This window comes from Oncorhynchus masou, chromosome 29 (genome assembly GCF_036934945.1).
Source record: "Oncorhynchus masou masou isolate Uvic2021 chromosome 29, UVic_Omas_1.1, whole genome shotgun sequence".
Taxonomy (NCBI): domain Eukaryota; kingdom Metazoa; phylum Chordata; class Actinopteri; order Salmoniformes; family Salmonidae; genus Oncorhynchus; species Oncorhynchus masou.
In genome coordinates, this window is record NC_088240.1 from 56,674,600 (window position 1) to 56,700,543 (window position 25,944).

The 25,944-nt window shown below is 43.4% G+C and overlaps 1 protein-coding gene across 2 annotated transcripts in view; it reads right to left on the reverse strand.

The window, feature by feature from the left end:
- The window catches only part of LOC135520058 (calsyntenin-3-like), a 40,689-nt gene that overhangs the window by 3,202 nt on the left and 11,543 nt on the right, over positions 1–25,944 (reverse strand). Inside the window, exons 7-15 of one of the 2 annotated variants that reach the window (XM_064945374.1) lie at positions 23,338–23,523; positions 22,584–22,871; positions 15,149–15,261; positions 14,071–14,230; positions 8,623–8,682; positions 8,361–8,509; positions 7,815–7,963; positions 2,335–2,561; positions 566–727 (exon numbers count right to left, since the gene is read on the reverse strand). In XM_064945374.1, the coding sequence (XP_064801446.1) occupies positions 566–727; positions 2,335–2,561; positions 7,815–7,963; positions 8,361–8,509; positions 8,623–8,682; positions 14,071–14,230; positions 15,149–15,261; positions 22,584–22,871; positions 23,338–23,523 (1,494 nt within the window). Of the gene's footprint in view, positions 1–565; positions 728–2,334; positions 2,562–7,814; positions 7,964–8,360; positions 8,510–8,622; positions 8,683–14,070; positions 14,231–15,148; positions 15,262–22,571; positions 22,872–23,337; positions 23,524–25,944 lie in introns of both variants that reach the window. The other variant, XM_064945373.1, reaches the window with a different exon arrangement.

Here is a 25,944-nt window from a genome sequence, read left to right on the forward strand (position 1 = left end):
TCAACACTGAGGAAACAGTCGGATGAAAAGATAATGCTACAGTTTGTGAACGTGATACAGAGGTGAGACGCAATATGCAACATAGCCTTATGTGTAATTTCAAAATCCCAACTAATTGCGCCATGCTGAATATCACTGTGGGCAGTAAATTAAGTGCTTCAGCACACAGACTATCACCCTGGTGCAGTTTTCCTAAACTTTTCTTCGTTTTACTTTGGAAATAAAGACCGACTCCAGCCTCACTTGCATGGAATTTATCAAAAGGTGCATTTCAGTAGCTGGTGCAGGGTTCCTCATTACATGGCACAAGGGGGGGATGAGCCCCTCATTTTCTCCTATGTAGTTCACAAAAGCAAGTGGGGAGGCTGATGACATCAGAGTGCACCCAATAGACCAACTCCTTGAATTTTGCAACTGTGCCTACAGTTTTGTTGTTGGTGCTTAAAACTATTTTTTTTTTACCCTTAAGTATTTCTACTTGGAATATCGTTTTTCAATGAAAACAGTTTAAACATAGCTGAAGTGGGTCTTTAAAATAAAACTGAATAGGGGAAATGAGCGGTACCTGTAATGGCAATGTAAGCAGTGGTGTTGATTATCTCCAGACCCCTCTCTCTCAGGGCATCCATGTCCACCAGGAGTTCCTCCCTCTCTGGGTTTAGCTCCTCCCCCAGTGGCTGGACCTCACAGCCGTCCAGAGTGTGGGCCACGGCGTCTGACATCAGAGCTGGGGGTCATGGGGGGAGCGAGATGAATGGAGGAGAGAATGAGGCAAGAGAGGGAGGGCAAAATTTGGAAATAGGGGAAAGGCAGAATGCAAAGCAGAAAAAAAGGAGGGGAGAGAGAGAGAAAGCAGATAGTTAAAAGGAGAAAAAAAAACACACAAAAAACGGCACATTAATGACTGATTACCCAATCTTATAAAACGACAGATAAAGACGAGAGAACACGGGGAACGGGGGAGGGGTTAAGGCCGGGTGGATTAAGTGGATAAAACAGGACTATCCCATTTTGGAGAGACAGAATAAAGTACATAATAGATTAGGTAGTGAGCTACAGATAAAGCATTGGCAGAGACTATGTTCTCTGTTGCTACACAGCTTTATCAACCATGTCCTGACCTGAACAGACCCCATGCAGGAAGAGGCTTTTATACATAACCATCACCATCCTCATAACGGATGACACACACAGATGTGTGCTTCCTCTCCAATATACAGCCATTGCACACATACATATGATTCTCACATGCACAAAGCACTTCTAATAATAGTACAGGGTCTGTGTGGTCCTAGTTAGTATTTAAGCACACAATCATTGGGGGAAGTTGATGGGTGGAGGGGGGCTGGGTCAGTGATGAATATATGGATATATGGATTAGCTGAGGATGTGCGCACTTCAAATGGAGCTGAAGTCCGCGAGTTGTTGTGATTCTGGATGGCCAGATAGCTGGCCAGATAATAATGACAAGAAACTGCCTTGTGGGGAATTGTAAGTGACCCGTTTCAGCTAATTCTGAGGTGTTTTGACTGATTTCATGTCAATGGCTAAAATTAGCTCGCGAGCTAACCAACAACTGTAACGATGTATTTGAGAGACAACAAGTGCTCATTGGGCAATAAACATTGGAGACGGAATATAGTTCACATGTTGTCAACAATTTTTTGTTTTGTTTTGTTATTTTACGAGGCAAGTCAGTTAAGAGCAAATTCTTACATACAATGACAGCCTAGGAACAGTGGGTTAACAGCCTTGTTCAGGGGCAGAACAACAGATTTTTACCTTGGCAGCTCAGGGATTCGATCTAGCAACCTTTCAGTTACTGGCCCAACACTAATCACTAGGCTACCCGACGCCCCGCTCTAAGTCAACTATATGATTGGGAACATACTTTCACGGGGGTAGGAAACATGCACCCCAATTCAAATCTGATTTGGAAGAAAGACAGATATTACCTCACATTATTTGTCAGCAGATATATAATTAAGTGGCACTGCTAGTAAGTGGAAATAGAGGCAAGTGTAAGAAAAATAAGTGATTTGTAAGTTTGAGATCCAGGCTTCAGCCCTGTATGACTTTTGAAAACAGGCTGAGATCAGGTGTAGAATCTAAGTAAAATATGCGCAGTTTGATTGATGATTTAATGTGTTCCGAATAGACAATGGTCCATATGTAAATTAGTCGTGTTCCCATAATTATTTTTAGAAGCATCAATCCATGTACAGTAGAAACGATGGCTAAATGCTCTCAAATTTATTAGATTGATGTGATTGGAATGCACTAGTCTCTACCCCCGCATTGTAGTATTCATGGAAGGGCTGTTTGTTAGCTCACCTCCTCCCTCCATGCCCTGAGCGGCTGTGTTAACAGCATGAGACAGGGAGCACACGATCCTCAGCTCCGGGAAGAGGGGTACACCACGGGGGCCCTCAAATTCAGGAGCGGGGCGGGCCAGGTGGGGGCCGACCCCAGACAGGGAGATCTGAGGGGCATCGGGCTGAAGGACCACCAGGTAGCCCTCCAACTGCCTGAGCGTAAGACAACTCTCCTCATTGAAACACCTAGGGGGAGGAGAGGAAAGAGCGAGAGAGAAGGAACAGGGGGGAGGGTGGATAGGGTACCAGTTATTTCTCTATAAGTAAACAGTTTTAGGACTTGACGATTAGCCAAATCAGGTGTGTTAATGTTAGTCTAGGACAAAAGCCTGCACACCCTGTGGATTTCCAGAACCAGGATCGACAAACCCTGGACTATATGATATTGCATGCATTGTCTGATACTAATTAGTAGCGGATACTAATTGTGCCACTTTTCAGAAGCACTTTGAAAAGGTATTATTATTTGGCAATTCAGTACTTGATTTATGATTCAAGTGGTGCTTTGAGTTGTTTAGTGTGTGAGTGTTGGAACTGCAGTAATACTATCTCTCTCTCGCTCTCTTTCAGTGAGCAGCTGCTATATCGGACTCTCCACAAGGGCCTGCTGTCAGCCATCTGGAGGAACTGCTGACCTCAAATCAGTCTTATCTTTAACCACTATTAAAAAAACATCCCCTCCTACTACTAACTGATAATCAGACTGAAGAACACACTAGAAAAAGCCAATAACCTCCTGACCTGGAATCAGACTAATTTTAAAAACCACAAGCAAAACGAAAATCCACAAACTCATGAAAACAGATCTCAAAACAAGCGTAAAAACACCACATCACTGTTGTATGTTAAATCTGACTAATCTTTAAAAAACACAACATTAAGCGCAGCTCTTTATATAGCTCTAACATATGAGGACATCCTGTTGTTGCATCACTTCCTGTGATGGGTCAGATACAAAATAACATTGATAGATAGGACCTATATGCACTTCACAAAGTGCATAAATATTTAAAATCAACAAAGTGGATTTAAAAAAGGACCTGTGTAGGCCAATGTGGCGCATTAATCCAAAAATAGAAGGAAAAAAATGTCTGGTTATCCATGAACTTAATACAACGTGCGATACACCGTGGCATTAAAAAAATGTGCCGTTTCAAGATTATATGCTTCAATCGTGCTTCCTCTTACCCAAGGCTAGATTACCTAGTTGAGCAAAAAGACCGTGACTCATGTCATCTGCAAATAAAGCTCCACTCCTTGCACAGGGATGATATCCTTCAACATAACAGCGTATCCTTGTGCTCTGATACACTTGCAGAGTAAAAGTTTCAAGTTTCACATGCACAAGTACAGTGAAATGCCTTTCTTGCTAACTCAAAACCCAACAATGCAATAATCAATAACTATGTATTACTAGAACAAAAACACACACAAGAAATAAGAATAAGAAATACACAATAAAGTAAGCACTATAAGTAAGTATACTATATACAGGAAATATTTAAAAAGTCATATCCAATGCCATATTTACACGTGCAGGGACACTGGAGTGATGGAGGTAGATATGTATAGGGGTAAGGAGACTAGGCAACAGGATATAAGATAAACAGAGTAGCAGCAGCTTGTATGTGAGTGGGTGTGTAGAGTCAGCATAAATGTACGTGCATATTATGTGTCAGTGAGCAAAGGATGAAGTGATTGTTTGTGAGTGTTGGGAGCGACAGTGTGTGTGTGTGTGTGTGTGTGTGTGTGTGTGTGTGTGTGTGTGTGTGTGTGTGTGTGTGTAGGGCCCTGTGAGTGTGCATGGAGACTATGAGGGGTAAAGGGTCAATCAAAAAGGTGTCTACGTGTTCTACCCCCAAGTTGTATAAGAACCTTTAAAAAATTATTTAATTCATCATTAGCTTGGGTACCTGGCAACCTTCAATGATGTTATGTCGTTAAACAATGGATAAACAATGAAAAATGTCCAAAACGAGACAGAAACAAACTGGCACTCACACTACATCAACATGGCTGAAATATTCTGTCACAGAGAGGACAGGTTGTGGTGAAAGAATGGCTTTAGAGATATGATACAAGTAATTGCGAACCAGAACACAAGTCAAAGATAAGATAACTGCCATTAGAACCTGGGGTTTGGGACGACGTCGTTCCTTTAACATCACGCTCTTTCATTCCATAGAATTGCTTATCGACTACTCTAGCCGTGTCCATGTTTATTGAGATCAATGTCAATGTCCAAAGTACAGCCTTTCCTGCAAGCTCTCAACCCAACAATGCACTAATCAATATCAATGTAGTACTGAACATTACACAAGGTAGAGCACAAAAAAACCCACATGAGAAATAAAAATAAGAGAAACACGAGAAAGTAAGTAAACTATATCACATGGTCTGCTCCAGTACCATATTTACAATGTGCAGGGATACTTTAGTGATAGAGGTAGATACAGTGCCTTGCGAAAGTATTCGGCCCCCTTGAACTTTGCGACCTTTTGCCACATTTCAGGCTTCAAACATAAAGATATCAAACTGTATTTTTTTGTGAAGAATCAACAACAAGTGGGACACAATCATGAAGTAGAACGACATTTATTGGATATTTCAAACTTTTTTAACAAATCAAAAACTGAAAAATTGGGCGTGCAAAATTATTCAGCCCCCTTAAGTTAATACTTTGTAGCGCCACCTTTTGCTGCGATTACAGCTGTAAGTTGCTTGGGGTCTCTATCAGTTTTGCACATCGAGAGACTGAAATTGTTTCCCATTCCTCCTTGCAAAACAGCTCGAGCTCAGTGAGGTTGGATGGAGAGCATTTGTGAACAGCAGTTTTCAGTTCTTTCCACAGATTCTCGATTGGATTCAGGTCTGGACTTTGACTTGGCCATTCTAACACCTGGATATGTTTATTTTTTAACCATTCCATTGTAGATTTTGCTTTATGTTTTGGATCATTGTCTTGTTGGAAGACAAATCTCCGTCCCAGTCTCAGGTCTTTTGCAGACTCCATCAGGTTTTCTTCCAGAATGGTCCTGTATTTGGCTCTATCCATCTTCCCATCAATTTTAACCATCTTCCCTGTCCCTGCTGAAGAAAAGCAGGCCCAACCCATGATGCTGCCACCACCATGTTTGACAGTGGGTATAGGGTGTTCAGGGTGATGAGATGTGTTGCTTTTACGCCAAACATAACGTTTTGCATTGTTGCCAAAAAGTTCAATTTTGGTTTCATCTGACCAGAGCACCTTCTTCCACATGTTTGGTGTGTCTCCCAGGTGGCTTGTGGCAAACTTTAAACAACACTTTTTATGGATATCTTTAAGAAATTGCTTTCTTCTTGCCACTCTTCCATAAAGGCCAGATTTGTGCAATATACGACTGATTGTTGTCCTATGGAAAGAGTCTCCCACCTCAGCTTTAGATATCTGCAGTTCATTCAGAGTGATCATGGGCCTCTTGGCTGCATCTCTGATCAGTCTTCTCCTTGTATGAGCTGAAAGTTTAGAGGGACGGCCAGGTCTTGGTAGATTTGCAGTGGTCTGATACTCCTTCCATTTCAATATTATCGCTTGCACAGTGCTCCTTGGGATGTTTAAAGCTTGGGAAATCTTTTTGTATCCAAATCCGGCTTTAAACTTCTTCACAACAGTATCTCGGACCTGCCTGGTGTGTTCCTTGTTCTTCATGATGCTCTCTGCGCTTTTAACGGACCTCTGAGACGATCACAGTGCAGGTGCATTTATACGGAGACTTGATTACACACAGGTGGATTGTATTTATCATCATTAGTCATTTAGGTCAACATTGGATCATTCAGAGATCCTCACTGAACTTCTGGAGAGAGTTTGCTGCACTGAAAGTAAAGGGGCTGAATAATTTTGCACGCCCAATTTTTCAGTTTTTGATTTGTTAAAAAAGTTTGAAATATCCAATCAATGTCGTTCCACTTCATGATTGTGTCCCACTTGTTGTTGATTCTTCACAAAAAAATACAGTTTTATATCTTTATGTTTGAAGCCTGAAATGTGGCAAAAGTTAGCAAAGTTCAAGGGGGCCGAATACTTTCGCAAGGCACTGTTTGTATAGGGGTTAGGTGACTAGGCATCAGGATATATGATAAACAGAGCAGTTGCAGAGTATATGTTGATTGTATGTGAGTGTGTGTGCATGTAGTCAGTATACATGTGTGTGCATGTCATGTGTGTGAGCAAATGAAGTTAGTGTCTGTGTGTGTGTGCGTCAGTGTGCGTGAGTGTGTAGAGTCTTGTAAGTGTGCAGAGAGACCGAGCAAAAAAAGGCTCAACTCAGATAGTCCGTGTCGCCATTTTGTTAGCTATTGACTTGGCGAGAGAAGCTGTTCAGGAGCCTGTTAGTGTCAGACTTGATGCACCGGTACCGTTGCTGTGTGGAAGCAGAGAGAACAGTCTATGGCTTGGGTGGCATGAGTCTAACAGATTTCTCGGCCTTCCTTTCACACTGCCTGATATAGAGGACCATTTTAAGTCCTTATTGATTTGGACACAGAGGAATTTGAAGCTCTCGACCCGCTCCACTGCAGTCCTGTCGATGTGGATGGGTCCACAATCAGCTTCTTGGTCTTACTGACGTTGAGGGAGAGGTTGTTGTACCGGCACCACACTGCCAGGTCTTTGACCTCCTACCTGTAGGATTTCTCATCGTCTCCGGTGATCAGGCCTACCACCATTGTTGTTAGCAAAATTGATAATGGTGTTTGAGTTGTGCGTGGCCACGCAGTCATGGTTGAAAAGGGATTACAGGAGGGGACTAAGCACGCACCCATGAGGGGCCCCTGTGTTGAGGGTCTATGCGGTGGATTTGATGTTGCCTACCCTCACCACCTGGGGTTTGCCCGTCAGGAAGTCCAGGATCCAGTTGCAGAGAGAGGTGTTCAGTCCCAGGGTCCAAAGCTTGGTTTCGAGCTTGGAGGGGAAAATGGTGTTGAACGCTGAGCTGTAGTCAATGAGCAGCATTCTCACATAACTATTCCTCTTAGGTGGGTGAGGGCAGTATGGAGTGCAATTGAGATTGCATCGTCTATGGATCTGTTGGGGTGGAATGCAAATTGGAGTGTCTGGGATGATGGAGTAAATGTGTGCCATAACCAGCCTTTCACAGCCCTTCACAATTTCAGATGTGAGTGCTACAGGGTGGTAGACATTGTGGCATGGAACCTTAGAGTTCTTGGGAACAGGAATGATGGTGAACAGCTTAAAATGTGAGGATTACAGACTGGGACAAGGAGAGGTTGAAAATGACCGTGAATATGCCTGACATTCGTTCTTCACATGCTTTGAGAACACGTCATGGAACTGGCCGGCCCCGCGGCCTTACGAGTGTTGACCTGATTAAAGACCCTACTCACGTCGACCTCAGAGAGCGAGATCACTTAGTCCTCTGTGTGTGTGTGTGTGTGTACCTGAGTGAGGTGGTCAGTTTGAGTGGCCTGACTCCAGGGGTGGCGAAGCGGAGAGAGTTCCTGTAGGTGACCTGTTGCACGGCCCTGTTGAAGCTCTCAATGTCATCACCCTCTAGAACCAGCACAGACTGACTGGGGTTCACATGCACCTAAAAGGTCAAAGGTCAAGAGTTCATGCTTCGAGGTTGCACACCGCTCATAGTCACACACACAGTTCATTCCAGCTATGTATTCTCTTTATATATTTCATCAGTACCACCGTTTTGGGACTTCAGTTTTGATTGACTGTAAAAAAATTAAAAAATATATTTTACATGTGCACAGAAAAATATTACGCAGTAGACTCCATATACATCAGGAGGAAACAAACCCTTTTTGTACACAACAATCTGAGTAAGACATATACTGTAGCAGTGGTTAAAAAAAACATTTGGGTGCCATGACCTAGATGAAGAAATACAAATTCTGGGTGTCAAAGCCCACTCTTAAGCCTTAGCGAAGTGAGACGGTGATCTATAGGACTCCTCTTCAGCAGAGTGAGGTTACCTTCATGCCTGAGCCCAAGGTCTCCAGGTCCCCAAAGTCCAGCCCCTCCCTGCAGGCGTACAGACACTCCACCACACTGTGAGGCTCCACACTCCCTGGCCGCACCGTCACCCCTGACAACAGGCCACGGTAACCACCCACATACTTCCCTAAAGAACCAGAAACAAAATAAACACAGTCAACACACACAAATATATGGACACGCACACACAGACATATATGCGGATGGACGGACAGACACACAGACACACAATTAAGTCACCTGTGTCTTTCCCCTCAGGGATGGTGTTGTTAAGGATGTCCTTCTGTTTATCTTCTGTCTCTGTGGGGAGAAAAGAGGAAAGGTTTAAGGCTCCATGCAGTCATTTTTATATAAAATAATTTCTGTGTAACAATTAAGTACCTTACAGTAATAGATTTCCATTCAAATTGGGAAAAAAAGTTGTTTTGTTTACCAAAAAAACAGTTCTCAAGAATTTTGCAAGGACTCTCTGGGAGTGGTCTGAATGGGGAGGGGGAAACTGAAAACCAGCTGTTGGCAGAGAGGTTTGAAACTCTCTTTGTTATTGGTCTATTAACCAATTTACAGCATGGTGATATCACCATGGAAAGCCGAAAACTCCCGCCCATGCAAACTTTCTGATTAGAAGGTACTGTGTAGATTGTATTTTCAACCAGCAACTAGCAGGAAATAACACTGATAAAAAGTTTCATCAGCTGTTGTAAAATATTATTTATACAACAGGTGGGTCTAATCCTGATTGGTTAAATCTAAGATGTTAAAATGCCTATTTACTCTGTTCCTTCTGACTGCGCAATCCACTGTCTCATCAGCCCAGCCAAGCAATTTATAAACGTGATGTCCATTATAAAAAGCATCTAGACATGATCTAACATTTCTTTTAGGATAACATTTAGTTTTCAACAGAGGAGATTTGTATAAACCTTGCTGTCTGTCTCTCCGACATTTGTAACATTGTTTCAATATTCAAATTAGATCCCAAACTTTCCCAGAGTAATGAACTTGTCGGGAGTCGAGATGAGACAGAGGCAGCTTTTCTCAGCCAGTCGAAATCATGAATCAGCTGGCATCATTTTTATGGATATATACAAAGAAGTGTAAATTGTAAAAAAGTCAAACGAAGTGCAGCTAGTTTGCGGTCTTTCCAGTTCCAGTTTAAATTGATTGTGTTAGCTGTATTATTGGCTAGCTCCTATGAACAAGTGTCCTGACGAGTGAGCACATTTTCTATGCCAGACGAAATCGTGCCTCATTAGCTCATTGTTATGAAATGTATCCAAATAAATATAACTAGAAAACAGCTTAAACAATTGTAAATGCGGCAACTTTGGTGTTATTCTGGCTGCAAGTTAGCTGTAGTTGGCTAGCTAGCAAACAAGGGATAAGAATGTTTGCTAGCTATTGGAACATTTGGAACAAACGTCCATGGATACAGAACAAAAAGAGTGAACGACTGGGTCGCGTCACCAGCAACCGGACCGATAGAACGAACGACCAATTGGCTTAGGTAGCAACCCTAGATTTGTGTTGGGACTATGTGGTGGAAGGATGAAAAAGTATGAATAAATTCACCAAAATAAAGTTTTAAATAAAAATATGTCAATCATTTTTTGAATATGTTGGTAACCTGTTGTATAAAAGTGATAATGCCCTCGAAGCCGGTGTTTGTAAGATATATAACACCCGCACCAATATATCCTCCAAACACTGGCTTCTCGGGCATTATCACTTAAATAAAACACAGAAAAACAGAATTTTGACTGCACTGGGTCTTTAAAAACAGAGAAGGGGTAGAGGATAACAGAGAGAAGGGAGAAAGACAGGTGTGAGAGGATAAATAAATGTTTAGTAAAAGCAAGAGGCGTAGTGGAAAAAGAGAAAGGAGTGAAAAAAAACTGAATAAGAAGGAAAATAAACATGTAAATTTGACAATGGTGTGTCATACCCTCATAATCTCCCAGCAGCTGGTTACCACACAGGCAGTAGCCATGATGTGTGTGTGAGTGTATTTCCAGTGCTAATTGGTGTGTCCCATTTTAGCGATTAGCGCTGGTGTAACTGGCAGGCTAACCGTCTGGCCTGCCTGTTGTTCTGTTAGTCTAAATAATTGATAAGTCAGTGATATTTATAGAGTATGGAGAGGCAGTCAGAGCATCTCACACAAATATAATTAGGTGAATGAGGAGGGAAATTTCATGCTTTTCAGTGTCAGATGGCGTGTGTGTACGTATGTGTGTGTACAGTGCCTTGCAAAAGCATTCAAAACCCTATAAATTGCCATTTTTTTGTCAACAATCTACACAAAATAATCAAATGCGAAAGTGGAAGAAAAAAATGTTGTTTTTTTAGATAAATAAAAAATGTATAACTAAAATATAGTTGTTGCATAAGTATTCAGCACCTTAACCTAATTAGTTAAGGAGAACATTTGGCTTAACAAATCATGTAATAAGTTACATGGACTGTGAAATAATAGGATTTGACATGATTTTAGAATGACTAACCCTTCCTCTATCCCCCGAACATACATATGATCCCTCAGCCAATTACGGTACTGTATTGAATTTCAAGCACAGATTCAACTACAAAGACCAGGGAGCATTTGAAAGCCTCATAAAGAAGGGAAGTGATTGGTAGATGGGTAACAATAACAAATCAGACATTGAGTATCTCTTTAAGCATGGTCAAGTTAAGTAATTATGCTGTGGTTTATACACTGAGTATACCAGACATTAGGAACTCAGGGTGCTGAATACTTACACAACAACTATATTTTATCATTTTTCTTCCACTTTAACATTACAATATTTTGTGTAGACTGTTGACATGGTAATTAAATACATTTGAATTCCACTTTTTAACCCAATAAAATTAAGAAATCCAAGGGGTCTGAATAGTTTTGCAAGGCACTGTATATACAGTGGGGCAAAAAAGTATTTAGTCAGCCACCAATTGTGCAAGTTCTCCCACTTAAAAAGATGAGAGGCCTGTAATTTTCATCATAGGTACACTTCAACTATGACCGACAAAAAGGGGGAAAAGAATCCAGGAAATCACATTGTAGGATTTATGGTGGAAAATAAGTATTTGGTCAATAACAAAAGCTTATCTCAATACTTTTTATATACCCTTTGTTGGCAATGACAGAGGTCAAACGTTTTCCATCTTCACAAGTTTTTCACACACTGGTTGAAGTGTACCTATGATGAAAAGTAGAGGCCTCTCTCATCTATTTAAGTGGGAGAACTTGCACAATTGGTGGCTGACTAAATACTTTTTTGCCCCACTGTATGTGTGTGCGCGTTGCTTTCATTGGTGTGTTGGAACATTTGGTTCTATGAACGGTTTCATTTGCAGAAGAACGTGAACTTGGGACAACTGCCAAAAATGTATTTTGAGGGAAGGCGTTGCTCTTTTGTAATCCTGTAACCTATTCAAGAAATGTATTACCAAAGCAATATATTCCATTGCCTATTGTGGTACATTATTGTGATCTTTTCCTTGCCATGTTCTCATCAACTACCACTCATTAGCAACACTTTACATAGCCATCATTCCAGGGTATCTATATGTGTATGTAATTAAAAGTGACATTTCTAATTCATTCTTGTTAACTAGCTTGTTATAGAATAATATGTTATTAGTTATCCAACTGGCAGTTACTCTAGTATAGGACCTCTGTAATGTAAAGTGTGGCCCACTTAGGCACCCTTCATTTGCTGACGGGTGTTCTATGCAGTGTGAGGTTTAACCGTTCTAGGTAGAGTAAGGTTTAACCACAGAGTTTCTAAACCCAGAGGCGCAACATCGCAACATTTTCCAGTAATTCTTGAGAAACAGGTCAAACAGACCAGGCCAGTGTCATGATGTTGGCCTGGGGGATAGGTTTATTACCGTCATAAATACCTCTTCCCCCTTTTCTCTTCTCTAACCTACTGAGGTTACATTTAAAAAAGAACTTGGTTAACATACAGATTCCGGGAACATTTACATTTACATTTAAGTCATTTGGCAGACGCTCTTATCCAGAGCGACTTACAAATTGGTGAATTCACCTTATGACATCCAGTGGAACAGTATGTGGGGGGAAATAAACTATATTCTGTTAATCCGAACAATTGAACATATGCAGTGGTACTTAATGAATATGATGTCAGTTCGGTTGTCATCTGAGACATTCTTATCAATGAGAAGATGACATAAACTCCACAATGGAAAGTCTATACATCAGAGTTATCAGATTCACATGGAATTGTTGTTCAATTTAAATGTTTGAATATGAAATTATTTGTGATGGTATGAAATGTGATTTTAGCTTCTAAAATGGGAGATGTGGGTTTTCATAAGTTAGGGCTGCTCACTCAGTGGCCCGCCCACGTGAAGAGACAGAGGTTGTAACCATTTCACACACTTCCTTCCTATATAAGCGCTTGACTACAACATAACTATTTGTTCCGCGGGTGTGAGGATGACGATCCCATGTCAGAATGGTTCAGAAAAAAACTACAGAACGAAGCCAACATCAGCATGAGCTTTGGTTGCGAATGGTATGAATTTTGAACTCTTATTCACAACAGAAGTGATACCTCCTAGCCGTTGAGTTAGCAACCGCAGATGCAAATGCAGGTTAGGAAGGAACAGAGAGTATCCCATCCACCACACAACGACGTCACTACAACTTATCCAAGGGACCACCAGAGACATTCTTCAATGGACAGAGGACTCGGTTTGGCAACACGGCCTTCCACCTACCACCAACCTACTGAAGCGCAGCTCAGAGTAAATATTTATTGCATTTTCCTTTTCCAAATGGGCAGTAATTTATAATACATACGATAGCCCAGCTTCTTCCCTTTGTTCCCCCAGTCTCCCGCTCTTTCACTCAAACCCCGCCCCTTTTCCTTTGTGTAACAAGCTGTCATATCTGTTCCGCCCGCTTGGGACGTTTCCTATGACGTAAAGAATTATCCAGGTATAATTAATTCTTTGTAGATGTTATTCTGTGTGATTAGTTAGGTATTTCGTAATAATTAAACCCAATTTTGTATTGCTGATTCAACTTGTTAGCCAGGATTCTTGCCGATAACCAAGAATTTACAACTTTCAGAATATGAGACTGAAGTAAGATGACGATTAATGTGGACTGCTATTGATGTAAAATATTGCTCAATCTTTAAGAGTTTATTCGGAAGATAACAGCTCTATAAATATTATTTTGTGGTGCCCGACTCTCTAGTTAATTACATTTACCTGATTAGCTCAATCAGGTGATATTAATTACGGAGAAAGTATTTTATAGAATAGCATGTCATAGCAATTAATCCGGCATTGCCAAAGACACGACACCAGGGTTTGGGAAGTCAATGAGAGAAGTAAAAAAAATCTTCATTAGTTGTTTATTTTCTCTAAATCTAAAAGGCACAACCTAGACTCGAGCCAATATCTTAAGTAGTTGAACATCATTACTCCAACTTCATGAAAGTGACAAACTGAAACGTTTGAATTTCTGTGAAAAACAACTTTATATCGAAGGAGTGGCTTTAATTTGCGCAGTTCACCACCAGACGACTGTTAGACACGATAACGTGAGCTTAGCTTGCTGACGACACCATGACATCGCCTATAAGTGTGATAGACTAAAATCACCAATCTTCATACTGTACTGTCTTTGGTTTAACCAATCGTTACCCCAGCAGGCGCCAATGACCAGTCGCTGTCGTGGTGCAGGGTTGGGTATGGCTCCGTTGTCGTGGATGAGGGCGGGGTCGAAGGTGACTCCGTCCACGTACAGTGTCACAGAGGGGAACTGGACACTGAGGGACAGGTGATGCCATTCGCTGTCACACACCTAGTGAGGAAAGAAGGACATGAAGACACAATAGGTCAGAGGTCAAGAAACAGCTGAACACTTGGGTTGTGTACACAAAAGAGGAGAACTAAAAATAATCTACTAGATGTGCTACATGAACTTATCCCATATAATATCTAAATGTTTTATCCCTTTTGTTTCTACTGAACACCACCCATGACACCAGACTGAGAACTGTAACAGATATTGTTGCAGAAGAGAGACAGAGGGATATGCCAAATCTTATCTGTATCAGCTTGGCCCCTATAATCCTACCCAGTTTAAGCTGTCTACGACCAGTAACCCCAGCCAAAACCACTTAGTCCCCCCTCCAACCAAAACCACACAAACCCACCATCCCCTTATCCCCTCTGCCCCTGCCTCTCATCCAAATCCTATTCTTTCCAATCCCCTTGCTCTTTGTCCATTCCAATATTTACAAATTCCACCAAGGGAAATATCCTAGCCGAGCAGGTAGAGCATTGCGACAGTAACCAAAAGGTTGCATGTTTGAATCCCCAAGCCGGCAAGGTGTTCTGCCCTTGAGCTAAGCAGTTAACCCCCACAACAACTGCTCCACGGGTGCCGATGATGTCGATTAAGGTAGTTACCCGCACCGCTCTGATTCAGAAGGGTAGGGTTAAACGCAGAAGACACATTTCAGTTGAATGCATTCAGTTGTGTAACTGACTAGGTCTTCTTTTTCCCTTGTAGCTAGCGAGTCTGCCTTGAGATCAGGAGCCCTGGGTTGTAACCCTACTTAATGCAGTTGTCTTCTAAATAAATAAATACAATTGAAACTGGCATTAAGTGAGTGTTGACCTTTTTGTATGGCTCTTTCACTCATAGCTCTCCTTCTAGCAACAGTTTATTGAAGAAAATCTGTCCCAGCCTCATCCAGCAGCATTCCCATAGTACCTGCTCCAGTTTCCAGAGGAATTTTACGGGCCGCGCAGCGGAGACGTCGGGCCAGTAGAAAAGAGATAGACGGCAGCCGTGAACGGAGAGAGAGTAGTGGGAGAAGGAGTCGTCTGAGGAACAGGGAGAGGAGACTGGCAGTCAGTAGACAGAAAACAGCATTTGAGACAAAACTTGCAGACGGAATATGAGATACAGGCAGTGTATCTCACAACAAAAGGCTTTTCATATTTCCTCGCCATAGTCTTCATAGAATTAGACTGAAGCAGAGCCAAAAAGAAACAGTGTACATAGCGGTGGGAAGTAGGGGTGCTGAGGGTACTGTATCAAAATATATATATATACAGTACCAGTCAAAAGTTTGGACATCTACTCATTCCAGAGTTTTTCTTGATTTTGACAGTTTTCTACATTGTAGAATAATAATGAAGACATCAAAACTATGGAATAACACATACGAATCGTGTAGTAACCAAAAAAAGTGTTAAACAAATCACAATATATTTTATATTTGAGATTCTTCAAAGTAGCCTCCCTTTGCCTTGATGACAGCATTGCACACTCTTGGCACTCTCAATCAGCTTCATGAGGTAGTCACCTGCAATGCCTTTCAATTAACAGGTGTGCCTTGTTAAAAGTTAATTTCATTCTTAATGCGTTTGAGCCAATCAGTTGTGTTGTGACAAGTTAGGGGTGGTATACAGAAGATAGCCCAATTTGGTAAAAGACCTAGTGCATATTATGTCACGAACAGCTTAAATAAGCAAACAGAAATGACAGTCCATCATTTCGTTAAGACACGAAGGTCAGTCAGTTTCTTCAAGTGCAGCCGCAAAAACCATCAAGCGCTATAATAAAACTGGCTCTCATGAGGACCGCCACAGGAAAGAAGACCCAGAAATCCCTCTGCTGCAGAGGATAAGTTCATTAAAATTACCAGCCTCAAATATTGCAGCCCAAATAAATGCTTCACAGAGTTCAAGTAACATACAGATCACTACATCAACTGATCAGAGGAGAATGCGTGAATCAGGCCTTCATGGCGGATTTGCTGCAAAGAAACCACTACTAAAGGACACCAATAATAAGAAGAGACTTACTTGGGCCAAGAAACACGAGTAATGGACATTAGACCAGTTTAACTCTGTCCTTTGGTCTGATGAGTCCAAATCTGAGATTTTTGGTTCCAACCGCTGTGTCTTTGTGAGACGCAGAGTAGGTGAACGGATGATCTCCACGTGTGGTTCCCACCGTGAAGCACGGAGGAGGTGTGATGGTGGTGACACTGTCAGAAATGTATTTAGAATTCAAGGCACAATTAACCAGCACGGCTACCACAGCATTCTGTAGCAATACACCATTCCATCGGGTTTGCGCTTAGTGGGACTATAATTTGTTTTTTAACAGGACAATGACCCAAAACACACCTCCAGGCTGTGTAAGGGCTATTTGACCAAGAAGGAAAGTGATGGAGTGCTGCATCAGATGACCTGGCATCCACAAGCACCTGACCTCAACCCAATTGAGATGGTTTGGGATGAGTTGGACTGCAGAGAAGCAAAAGCAGCCAACAAGTGCTCAGCATATGTGGGAACTCCTTCAAGACTATTGGAAAATCATTCCTCATGAAGCTGGTTGAGAGAATGCCAACCTGCAATTCCGCAGGTTGTCTGTCAGGCAGCCTACCACGACGGTAACCTCCCAGCCCCTCAGTAACTTGGCTGTTAGCAGCACGGCCACCCTGGTTTCCCGAGAACCCCGCTTACCTACCCTGTAGCGCTTCTCTGGAGAGTCTGGAACTTGTTGGGCGTTGTCGAGGGTTATCACCTGGGCTACGGCCATGTGGGAACAACAGTCGGCCTATGCTTCAGTCTGGAGGGGTTTGTGGCAGAGGTGAAGGTTTTCGATTCTCCGGGAGAGAGGCTGCCTGGAAGTTACTCCAGCTTTGGCAAGACTCCTGCAATGTGGTAGGCTATGCAGTGGATTTCTGCACGTTGGCAGCTGAGAGTGCATGGAACCTGTAATCGCTGAGCGGCTACGGGGACGAAGGAAAGGCTAGCCGAGTTCCCCCGAGAGTCTCCAAAGTCTGCCGATTTACCTCTTCCCGAGCTGATGCAACTAGGCAGAGAGAGGCTGTCCCCAGCCTAACATCTTTCTACCGGCTTCACACGAAGAGTTGTATTGCGGGATTACTGGTCATTTAGTGTCCTTCTGTCCACTAAAAGACCAGGCTCACCAGGTAGGGGCGAGTACTCTGGTGGGCCATATGGAGAATTTTTCCTCTCCCCTTACTCATTTAAGTCATTACTCGCACCCCTTTCCATGCCATCCTGCTGTGGGGGAACCAGTCGAAATCTCTCCGGGTACTCCTCAACTCTGGGGCCGATAAGAGTTTCATAGACCCTACCCTGACGTCTGAGCTAGGCATCCCCATTCAGCCCCGCTCCATTCCCATGGATGTTAGAGCGTTGGACGGGGCCAGGTCACCTGCAATATCACTCCCATCAATCTACGAGTGTCATGGAATCACAGCGAGGCAATTCAATTCATGCCAATTAAGTCTCCTCAGGTTCCCGTGATATTAGGATTCTCTTGGCACCAGCGACACAATCCCTTAATAAACTGCACTGCTGGTGCCATCATGAGCTGGAGCCCATTCTACCATGCCCATTGCCTGATGTCAGCGCAGCCTGCCCCGGGACATCTTCCTGTGGGCTACAACGTTTCCCCGGACCGCTTTCATTCCCGCGGAGTACCAGGACCTCTGGGAGGTTTTCAGTAATGTCCAATCCACTTCACTTCCTCTGCACCTACCCTATGACTGTTCGAGCTGTTCCAGGGGGCCACCATTTTCTCCTAGTTGGACCTGTGGAACGCCTACCACCTGGTGTGTATACGGAAAGGGGACGATTGGAAGACTGCCTTCAACACAACCAGCAGTCACTACAAATATCTGGTCATGCCATTTCGCCTTACCAACACCCCAGCTGTGTTCCAGGCCCTAGTTAATGACGTTCTCCGCGACATGTTGAACCGGTTCGTCTTTGTCTACCTCGACAACATCCTCATTTTCTTCCACTCAGCCCACGAACATGTGCTCCATGTCCGACAGGTCCTCCGGCTCCTGCTGGAGAACCAGCTTTTTGTGAAAACTGAGAAATTAGAATGTCATTGCTCCACCATCCCCTTCCTTGGTTACATCATCGCTGCCGGGAATGTACAGATGGATCCGATAAAGGTGAGAGCTGTTGTGAATTGGCCCCAGCCTATGTCCAGAGTGCAGCTGCAACGTTTCCTGGGATTTTCCTACTTTTATCGCCGCTTTATCAATGCCCTGGCTTCCCCGTCTACACTCACCTCTCCCAAGATTTCATTCACATGGTCCCCAGCTGCTGACCGGGCATTCCGGGACCGCTTCACCACAGCTCCCATATTGGTTCTTCCTGACGCATCCCCGTCAGTGCGTGGTGGAGACTGATGCTTTGGATGTCAGAGGGATCTCTGTCCTGTCCCAGTATTCTGACCTGGACCTCAAGTTACATCCCTGCGCCTTCTCCCATCGCCTCAACACCAAGGAGAGGAATTACGATGTGGGGAATTGTGAGCTTCTCGTGGTGAAGATGGTGTTGGAGGAGTGGAGTTACTGGTTGGAGCGGACAGAACAGCCATTCATTGTGTGGACGGATCACAAGAACCAGGAATATCTAAGCAACACCAAGCGTCTCAATACCAGGGAAGCTAGATGGGCCCTGCATTTCACCCAGTTTAACTTCTCCCTCTCCTACCGACCGGGATCCAAGAATAACAAGCCGAAAGCGCTGTCACGCCACTATAGCCCGGCGGCTCCACCCTCGGACCCTGAGACCATCCTTTCCACCTCGTGTCTGGTGACGGCATTCAGCTGGGGAATAGGGAAGAAGGTCCATGACACCCAGAATTCCCAGCCGATATGGGGGCCAGATAGTCGGATCTTTGTTCCTGACGCTGTCCGCCCCTTGGTCCTGGAGTGGCACCACTCCTCCAGAGTTACCTGCCACCCGGGCTTCCGTCAGACACTCACCTTTGTATGGAAATGCTTTTGGTGGCCTATCATGGTCCTGGGCATTCCGCATTCGTCGCCGCCTGCATGATCTGTGAGCAGAACAAGACTCCTCGGCAAGCTCTGGCTGGTCTCATTGAGCCACTGCCTCACCGTCCCTGGTCTCACATATCCCTGGACTTCGTCACGGCTCTCCCCCCATCTGATGGCAACACCGCCATCCTGACTGTAGTGGACCGGTTTTCCAAAGCCGCCCATTTCATTCCTTTCCCCAAGCTCCCTATGCCAAAGAGACGGCCTAGCTCATGGTGCAGCACGTCTTATGGATCCATGGACTCCCGGCGGACATGGTCTCCGACAGGGGTCCTCAGTTCTTGTCCAGGTTCTGGAAGGTGCCCTGTACATTCATTGGGTCGTCATTCAGCGTGTTCGCCGGGTTCTACCCTCAGTCCAACAGCCAGTTGGAGCAAGTCAATCAAGACCTGGAGACGACTCTTTGCCCGCAACACCCTCCCCTGCTCTGTCACCGGGCTCTCGCCTTTTGAGTGTTCCCTGGGTTATCAGCCCCCTCTCTTCCTGGAGCAAGAGGAAGAGGTCGGCATTCCCTCAGCCCAGATGTTTGTCCGCCGCTGTACCTGGAAGAGAGCCCGGTCGGCCCCTCTCAAGACTACCTCGTAGTATCGGAGACAAGAGGACCGCCACCGGACCCCGGCATCGGACCCCGGCATCGTCTTGGGCAGAGGGTATGGCTGTGCACCCGAGATCTGCCCCTCCGGGTGGAGTCCCGCAAACTTTCTCCCATTTTAAAATGGTCCCTTTCCCCATCTCCAAGATCATTACCCATCTGCTGCCCTGTACCCTCTGTATACATCCCACTTTTCATGTGTCTAGGATTAAAACCATGTCTCACAGCCATTTGTCTCCTGTTTGGTTACTACATGATTCCATATGTGCATTTCCTAGTTTTGATGTCTTCACTATTATTCTACAATGTAGAAAATAGTAAAAATAAAGAAAACCCCTTGAATGAGTAGGTGTGTCCAAACTTTTGACTGGTTATATTTATATATATATATACATACACAGTGGGGCAAAAAAAATATTTAGTCAGCCACCAATTGTGCAAGTTCTCCCACTTTAAAAGATGAGAGGCCTGTAATTTCCATCATAGGTACACCTCAACTATGACAGACAAAATGAGATTTTTTTCTCCAGAAAATCACATTGTAGGATTTTTAATGAATTTATTTGCAAATTATGGTGGAAAATAAGTATTTGGTCACCTACAAACAAGCAAGATTTCTGGCTCTCACAGACCTGTAACTTCTTCTTTAAGAGGCTCCTCTGTCCTCCACTCGTTACCTGTATTAATGGCACCTGTTGGAACTTGTTATCAGTATAAAAGACACCTGTCCACAACCTCAAACAGTCACACTCCAAACTCCACTATGGCCAAGACCAAAGAGCTGTCAAAGGACACCAGAAAACAAATTGTAGACCTGCACCAGGCTGGGAAGACTGAATCTGCAATAGGTAAGCAGCTTGGTTTGAAGAAATCAACTGTGGGAGCAATTATTAGGAAATGGAAGACATAAAAGACCACTGATAATCTCCCTCGATCTGGGGCTCCACGCAAGATCTCACCCCGTGGGGTCAAAATTATCATAAGAACGGTGAGCAAAAATACCAGAACCACATGGGGGGACCTAGTGAATGACCTGCAGAGAGCTGGGACCAAAGTAACATGCCTACCATCAGTAACACACTACGCCGCCAGGGACTCAAATCCTGCAGTGCCAGACGTGTCCCTCTGCTTAAGCCAGTACATGTCCAGGCCTGTCTGAAGTTTGCTAGAGAGCATTTGGATGATCCAGAAGAAGATTGGGAGAATGTCATATGGTGAGATGAAACCAAAATATAACTTTTTGGTAAAAACTCAACTGTGTTTGGAGGACAAAGAATGCTGAGTTGCATCCAAAGAACACCATACCTACTGTGAATCATGGGGGTGGAAACATCATGCTTTGGGGCTGTTTTCTGCAAAGGGACCAGGACGACTGATCCGTGTAAAGGAAAGAATGAATGGAGCCATGTATCGTGAGATTTTGAGTGAAAACCTCCTTCCATCAGCAAGGGCATTGAAGATGAAACGTGGCTGGGTCTTTCAGCATGACAATGATCCCAAACATACCGCCCGGGCAATAAAGGAGTGGCTTCGTAAGAAGCATTTCCAGGTCCTGGAGTGGCCTAGCCAGTCTCCAGATCTCAACCCCATAGAAAATTTTGGAGGGAGTTGAAAGTCCGTGTTGCCCAGCAACAGCCCCAAAACATCACTGCTCTAGAGGAGATCTGCATGGAGGAATGGGACAAAATACCAGCAACAGTGTGTGAAAACCTTGTGAAGACTTACAGAAAACGTTTGACCTCTGTCATTGCCAACAAAGGGTATATAACAAAGTATTGAGATAAACTTTTGTTATTGACCAAACACTGATTTTCCACTATAATTTGCAAATATATTCATTAAAAATCCTACAATGTGATTTTCTGGATTTTTCTTTCTCATTTTGTCTGTCCTAGTTGAAGTGTACCTATGATGAAAATTACAGGCCTCTCATCTTTTTAAGTGGGAGAAATTGCACAATTGGTGGCTGACTAAATACTATTTTGCCCCACTGTATATAGCGGTGGGAAAAGTACCCAATTGTCATACTTGAGTAAAAGTAAAAGATACATTACCAAAAAGATATATGGGGGATTGGATTATGTAGAAAATTACATTAATGGAAGCAACAATCTATCCGCAATATTAAAGCTGATCCACCCCCTGAATTAAAAAATATATATATACAAAAAAGTTAAGATACCTTAATATTAATAGAAAATGACTCAAGTAAAAATGAGTCACCCAGTAAAATACCACTTGAGTAAAAGTCTAAAAGTATTTGCTTTTAAATATACTTAAGTATCAAAAGTAAAAATAAAAAATAGAAAATTGCTTATATTAACCAAACGGCATACTTTTCTTGTTTTTGTTAATTTACGGATAGCCAGGGGTTTCACTCCAACACATAATTAGCTAATTAAGCATTTGTGTTTCGTGAGTTCGCCAGATCAGTGGCAGTAGGGATGACCAAGGATGTTATCTTGATAAGTGAGTGAATTTGTCAATTTTCCTGTCCTGCTAAGCATTAAAAATGTAATGAGTACTTTTGGTGTCAGAAAAAAATGTATGGGAGTAAACATTACAATATTTTCTTTAGGAATGTAGCAAAATAAAATAAAAAGTTGTCAAAAATATAAATAGTAAAGTACAGATACCCCAAAAAACGACTTAAGTAGTACTTTAAAGTATTTTTACTTTGACTGACAGTTGTGACTGACCATTTGACTGACCATTCTTGACGGTACTGCAGACGATAGTCTCCTCCTCCCTGCGGTTTCCTCTGGCCTGATTAGTCGGAGGCTGGGTGTTGATCCCACCCCTTCTCATCCACAGCTGGAGGGTGAAATGGTCTCCAGATACGGCCGCGGCAATAGAGTCGGGTACCATGGCAACATGGGTGGAGCCATTGAAGGAGAACACCAGGGATGAATCAGAAGAAGGGAGGGTGGGCAAGGCTGAGGTCCAATTGGCTGCTGGGGACGGGGGCGGGAGTAAGTCCACTTCACCTCTCACAGCACCTGGTGAGACAGGAGTGAAATTATGAATGACATACTGTACAACCCAAGCCTTGGTAAAGGCCTTAGAAGCATTAAGTCTTTTGGGACTGTCTGTGGTTAATGTGCTTGTTTCAGGTTGGGAGTTCAAATCCCCCATTTGACTCACTCCAATGTTGCTGCATAACTCTACTTACTAACTCTAAACACGTTAATGGCTTAACGAGCTGACTTTTGGATTCAATAAATGTAAGCTGATATTGTAAGATCAAAGAATATCAGGGCCTGTACTCTCCGGAAATGCATGACTGGATTACTTCATTTCATTTACGCACACACCACAAATGCAAGGTATTTTTATGCTTATGTGGATAATAGGGCTAAAACCTATGTGACTTGAGCATGCTCCATTCCAATCTTCAAATAGTCACACATTATTATCCCGAAGATTGAGTCCATCAAGAATAGCCCAGACTCAAGCAGCACTCACCACAGAGTCTGCGCACTGATCGGTCTGAGTAGCTGTCCCTGTCACAGCCCTTCCCAATATGGCCAGTCTGCAGCTCTACGGTGGCCTGGATGTTCCACACAGTCTCTTCGCAGGTCTCCAGGTGCAAACTGGGGAACAGGGGAATGCTGCCTGACCCGGGGGTATACTCCACCCGCTTCAACCAGCCTGAAAACCAACAGAGAAAATAAACCATCAAAATACAGTGCATTAGGAAAGTATTCAGAACCATTGACTTTTTCCACATTTTGTTACATTTCATTACAATTTTCCTCATCAATCGACACACAATACCTCATAATGACAAAGCGAAAATAACTTTCTCTTTTTTTGTTGCAAAAAAATAAATAAAAAATAACTACCTTTTTTACACAAGTATTCTGACCCTTTGCTATGAGACTCGAAATTGAGCTCAGGTGCATCCTGTTTCTATTTATCATCCTTGAAACGTTTATAGACCTTGGAGTCTAACTGTGGTAAATTCAATTGATTTGACATGATTTGGAAAGGCACACACCTGTCTATATAGGTCCCACAGTTGACAGTGCATGTCAGAGCAAAAACCAAGCCATGAGGTCGAAGGAATTGTCCGTAGAGCTCCGAGAAAGGATTGTGTCGAGGCACAGATCTGTGGAAGGGTACCAAAACATTTCTGCAGCATTGAAGGTCCCCAAGTACACAGTGGCCTGCATCATTCTTAAATGGAAGAAGTTTGGAGCCACCAAGACTCTTCCTAGAGCTGGATGCCCGGCCATACAGATCAATCGGGGGAGAAGGGCCTTGGTCAGGGAGGTGACCAAGAACCCGATGGTCAATCTGACAGGGCTCCCCTGTGGAGATGGGAGAACCTTCCAGAAGGACACCCATTTTTGCAGCACTCCAACAATCAGGCCTTTCTGGTAGAGTATCCAGACGGAAGCCACTCCTCAGTAAAAGGCACATGACAGCCCTCTTGGAGTTTGCCAAAAGGCAAAGAAACAAGATTCTCTGGTCTGATGAAACCAAGATTGATCTCTTTGGCCTGAATGCCAAACGTCACTTCTAGAGGAAACCTGGCACATCCCTACGGTGAAGCATGGTGGTAGCAGCATCATGCTGTGGGGATGTTTTTCAGCAGCAGAGATTGGGAGACTAGTCAGGATTGAGGGAGAGATGAATGTAGCAAAGTACAGAGATCCTTGACAAAAACTTGTCTAAGCACACAGCAAAGCAACGCAGGAGTGGCTTCGGGTCTCTGAATGTCCTTGAGTGGCCCAGCCAGAGCTCGGACTTGAACCCGATCGAACAACTGTGCAGCAATGCTCCCCATCCAACCTGACAGTGCTTGAGAGGATCTGCAGAGAAGAATGGGAGAAACTCCCCAAATAAAGGTGTGCCAAGCTTGTAGCATCATACCCAAGAAGCAGTGACCTGTCATTCAGGGCAGCTTTGTTGCCTGTTTTGCATGTTATTTTGGCATTAATACGATGTCACATATCAGTTTGAAAAAGATTTATAATTTTTTTAATAAAGCCGCATACAAACATTTTTGCTTTCTTGAGTAAGGCAGCTCCAGAATGCAGCTTACAGACTAGCTCAGTACTTTCTCTGGTGGTGGGTCAGCCAGAGGAAAATACAGAGCGTAGGTGTTGTTAATGTTCTCTAGTTGCGCCGTGATTGGCTCAGTGTTCTTTCACTCACGGGGACACTATATCACTGCAAAATCTACGGGGAGAGCTTGAAAATTCATGCCCTTTGGGTGGTGCTTATAGATTTACTTTAGAGATGCCTATCCAAGAAGGCACAAGGTCATTGACTACAGATAAAATGACGTCAAAATGGCGTCAAATCATGTTATATCTACCGTAGCTTTGATTGGACTTATCATGTGAACATCATACTTTAAAAATCTTAGCTAGCAAGCTAGACAAGCAGTCATCGTCCTGAATCAAGTCGACAATCTACTGGCAAATCCTTTTCAATCCTTGTCATATGAAGAGAAATAAAATGTATTGATGCTCATCTGCCATTGGATCTAAACATTACACAACAAGTTAGAAATCACAAATTCAACATTGAGTGGTTTGGAAGGAATCAGTGGCTAACTACAAGCATTGCAAAGCAATCAATAGTCTGCTATTCAGAGGAGAGGGTGTGTGGTCCAAGTCCTGGGTTTAAGGGTCTCTTTTCCAAGCTTAAAAGGATAAACATTTACATTTTTTTTAACCTTTATTTAACTTGGCAAGTCAGCTAAGAACAAATTCTTATTTTCAATGACTGCCTAGGAACAGTGGTTAACTGCCTGTTCAGGGGCAGAACGACAGATGTGTACCTTGTCAGCTCAGGGGGTTGAACTTGCAACCTTCCGGTAACTAGTCCAACACTCTAACCACTAGGCTACCCTGCCGCCCCAAGGGTTGCCCATGCAACGTCATGGGCCAGAAAAGGTTGAACACATTGGCCATGCTGTTAATCCAGCATGACTTCTGTTGCATTCAAAACAACGGGAAACTCTGATCTTGGAAAACTTCAGTGAGTTTAAGACAACTGGGAACTCTGGGAAAAAAAACAAGCTCCGACTGGGAAAATACGTTTTTAACGGTCAACCAA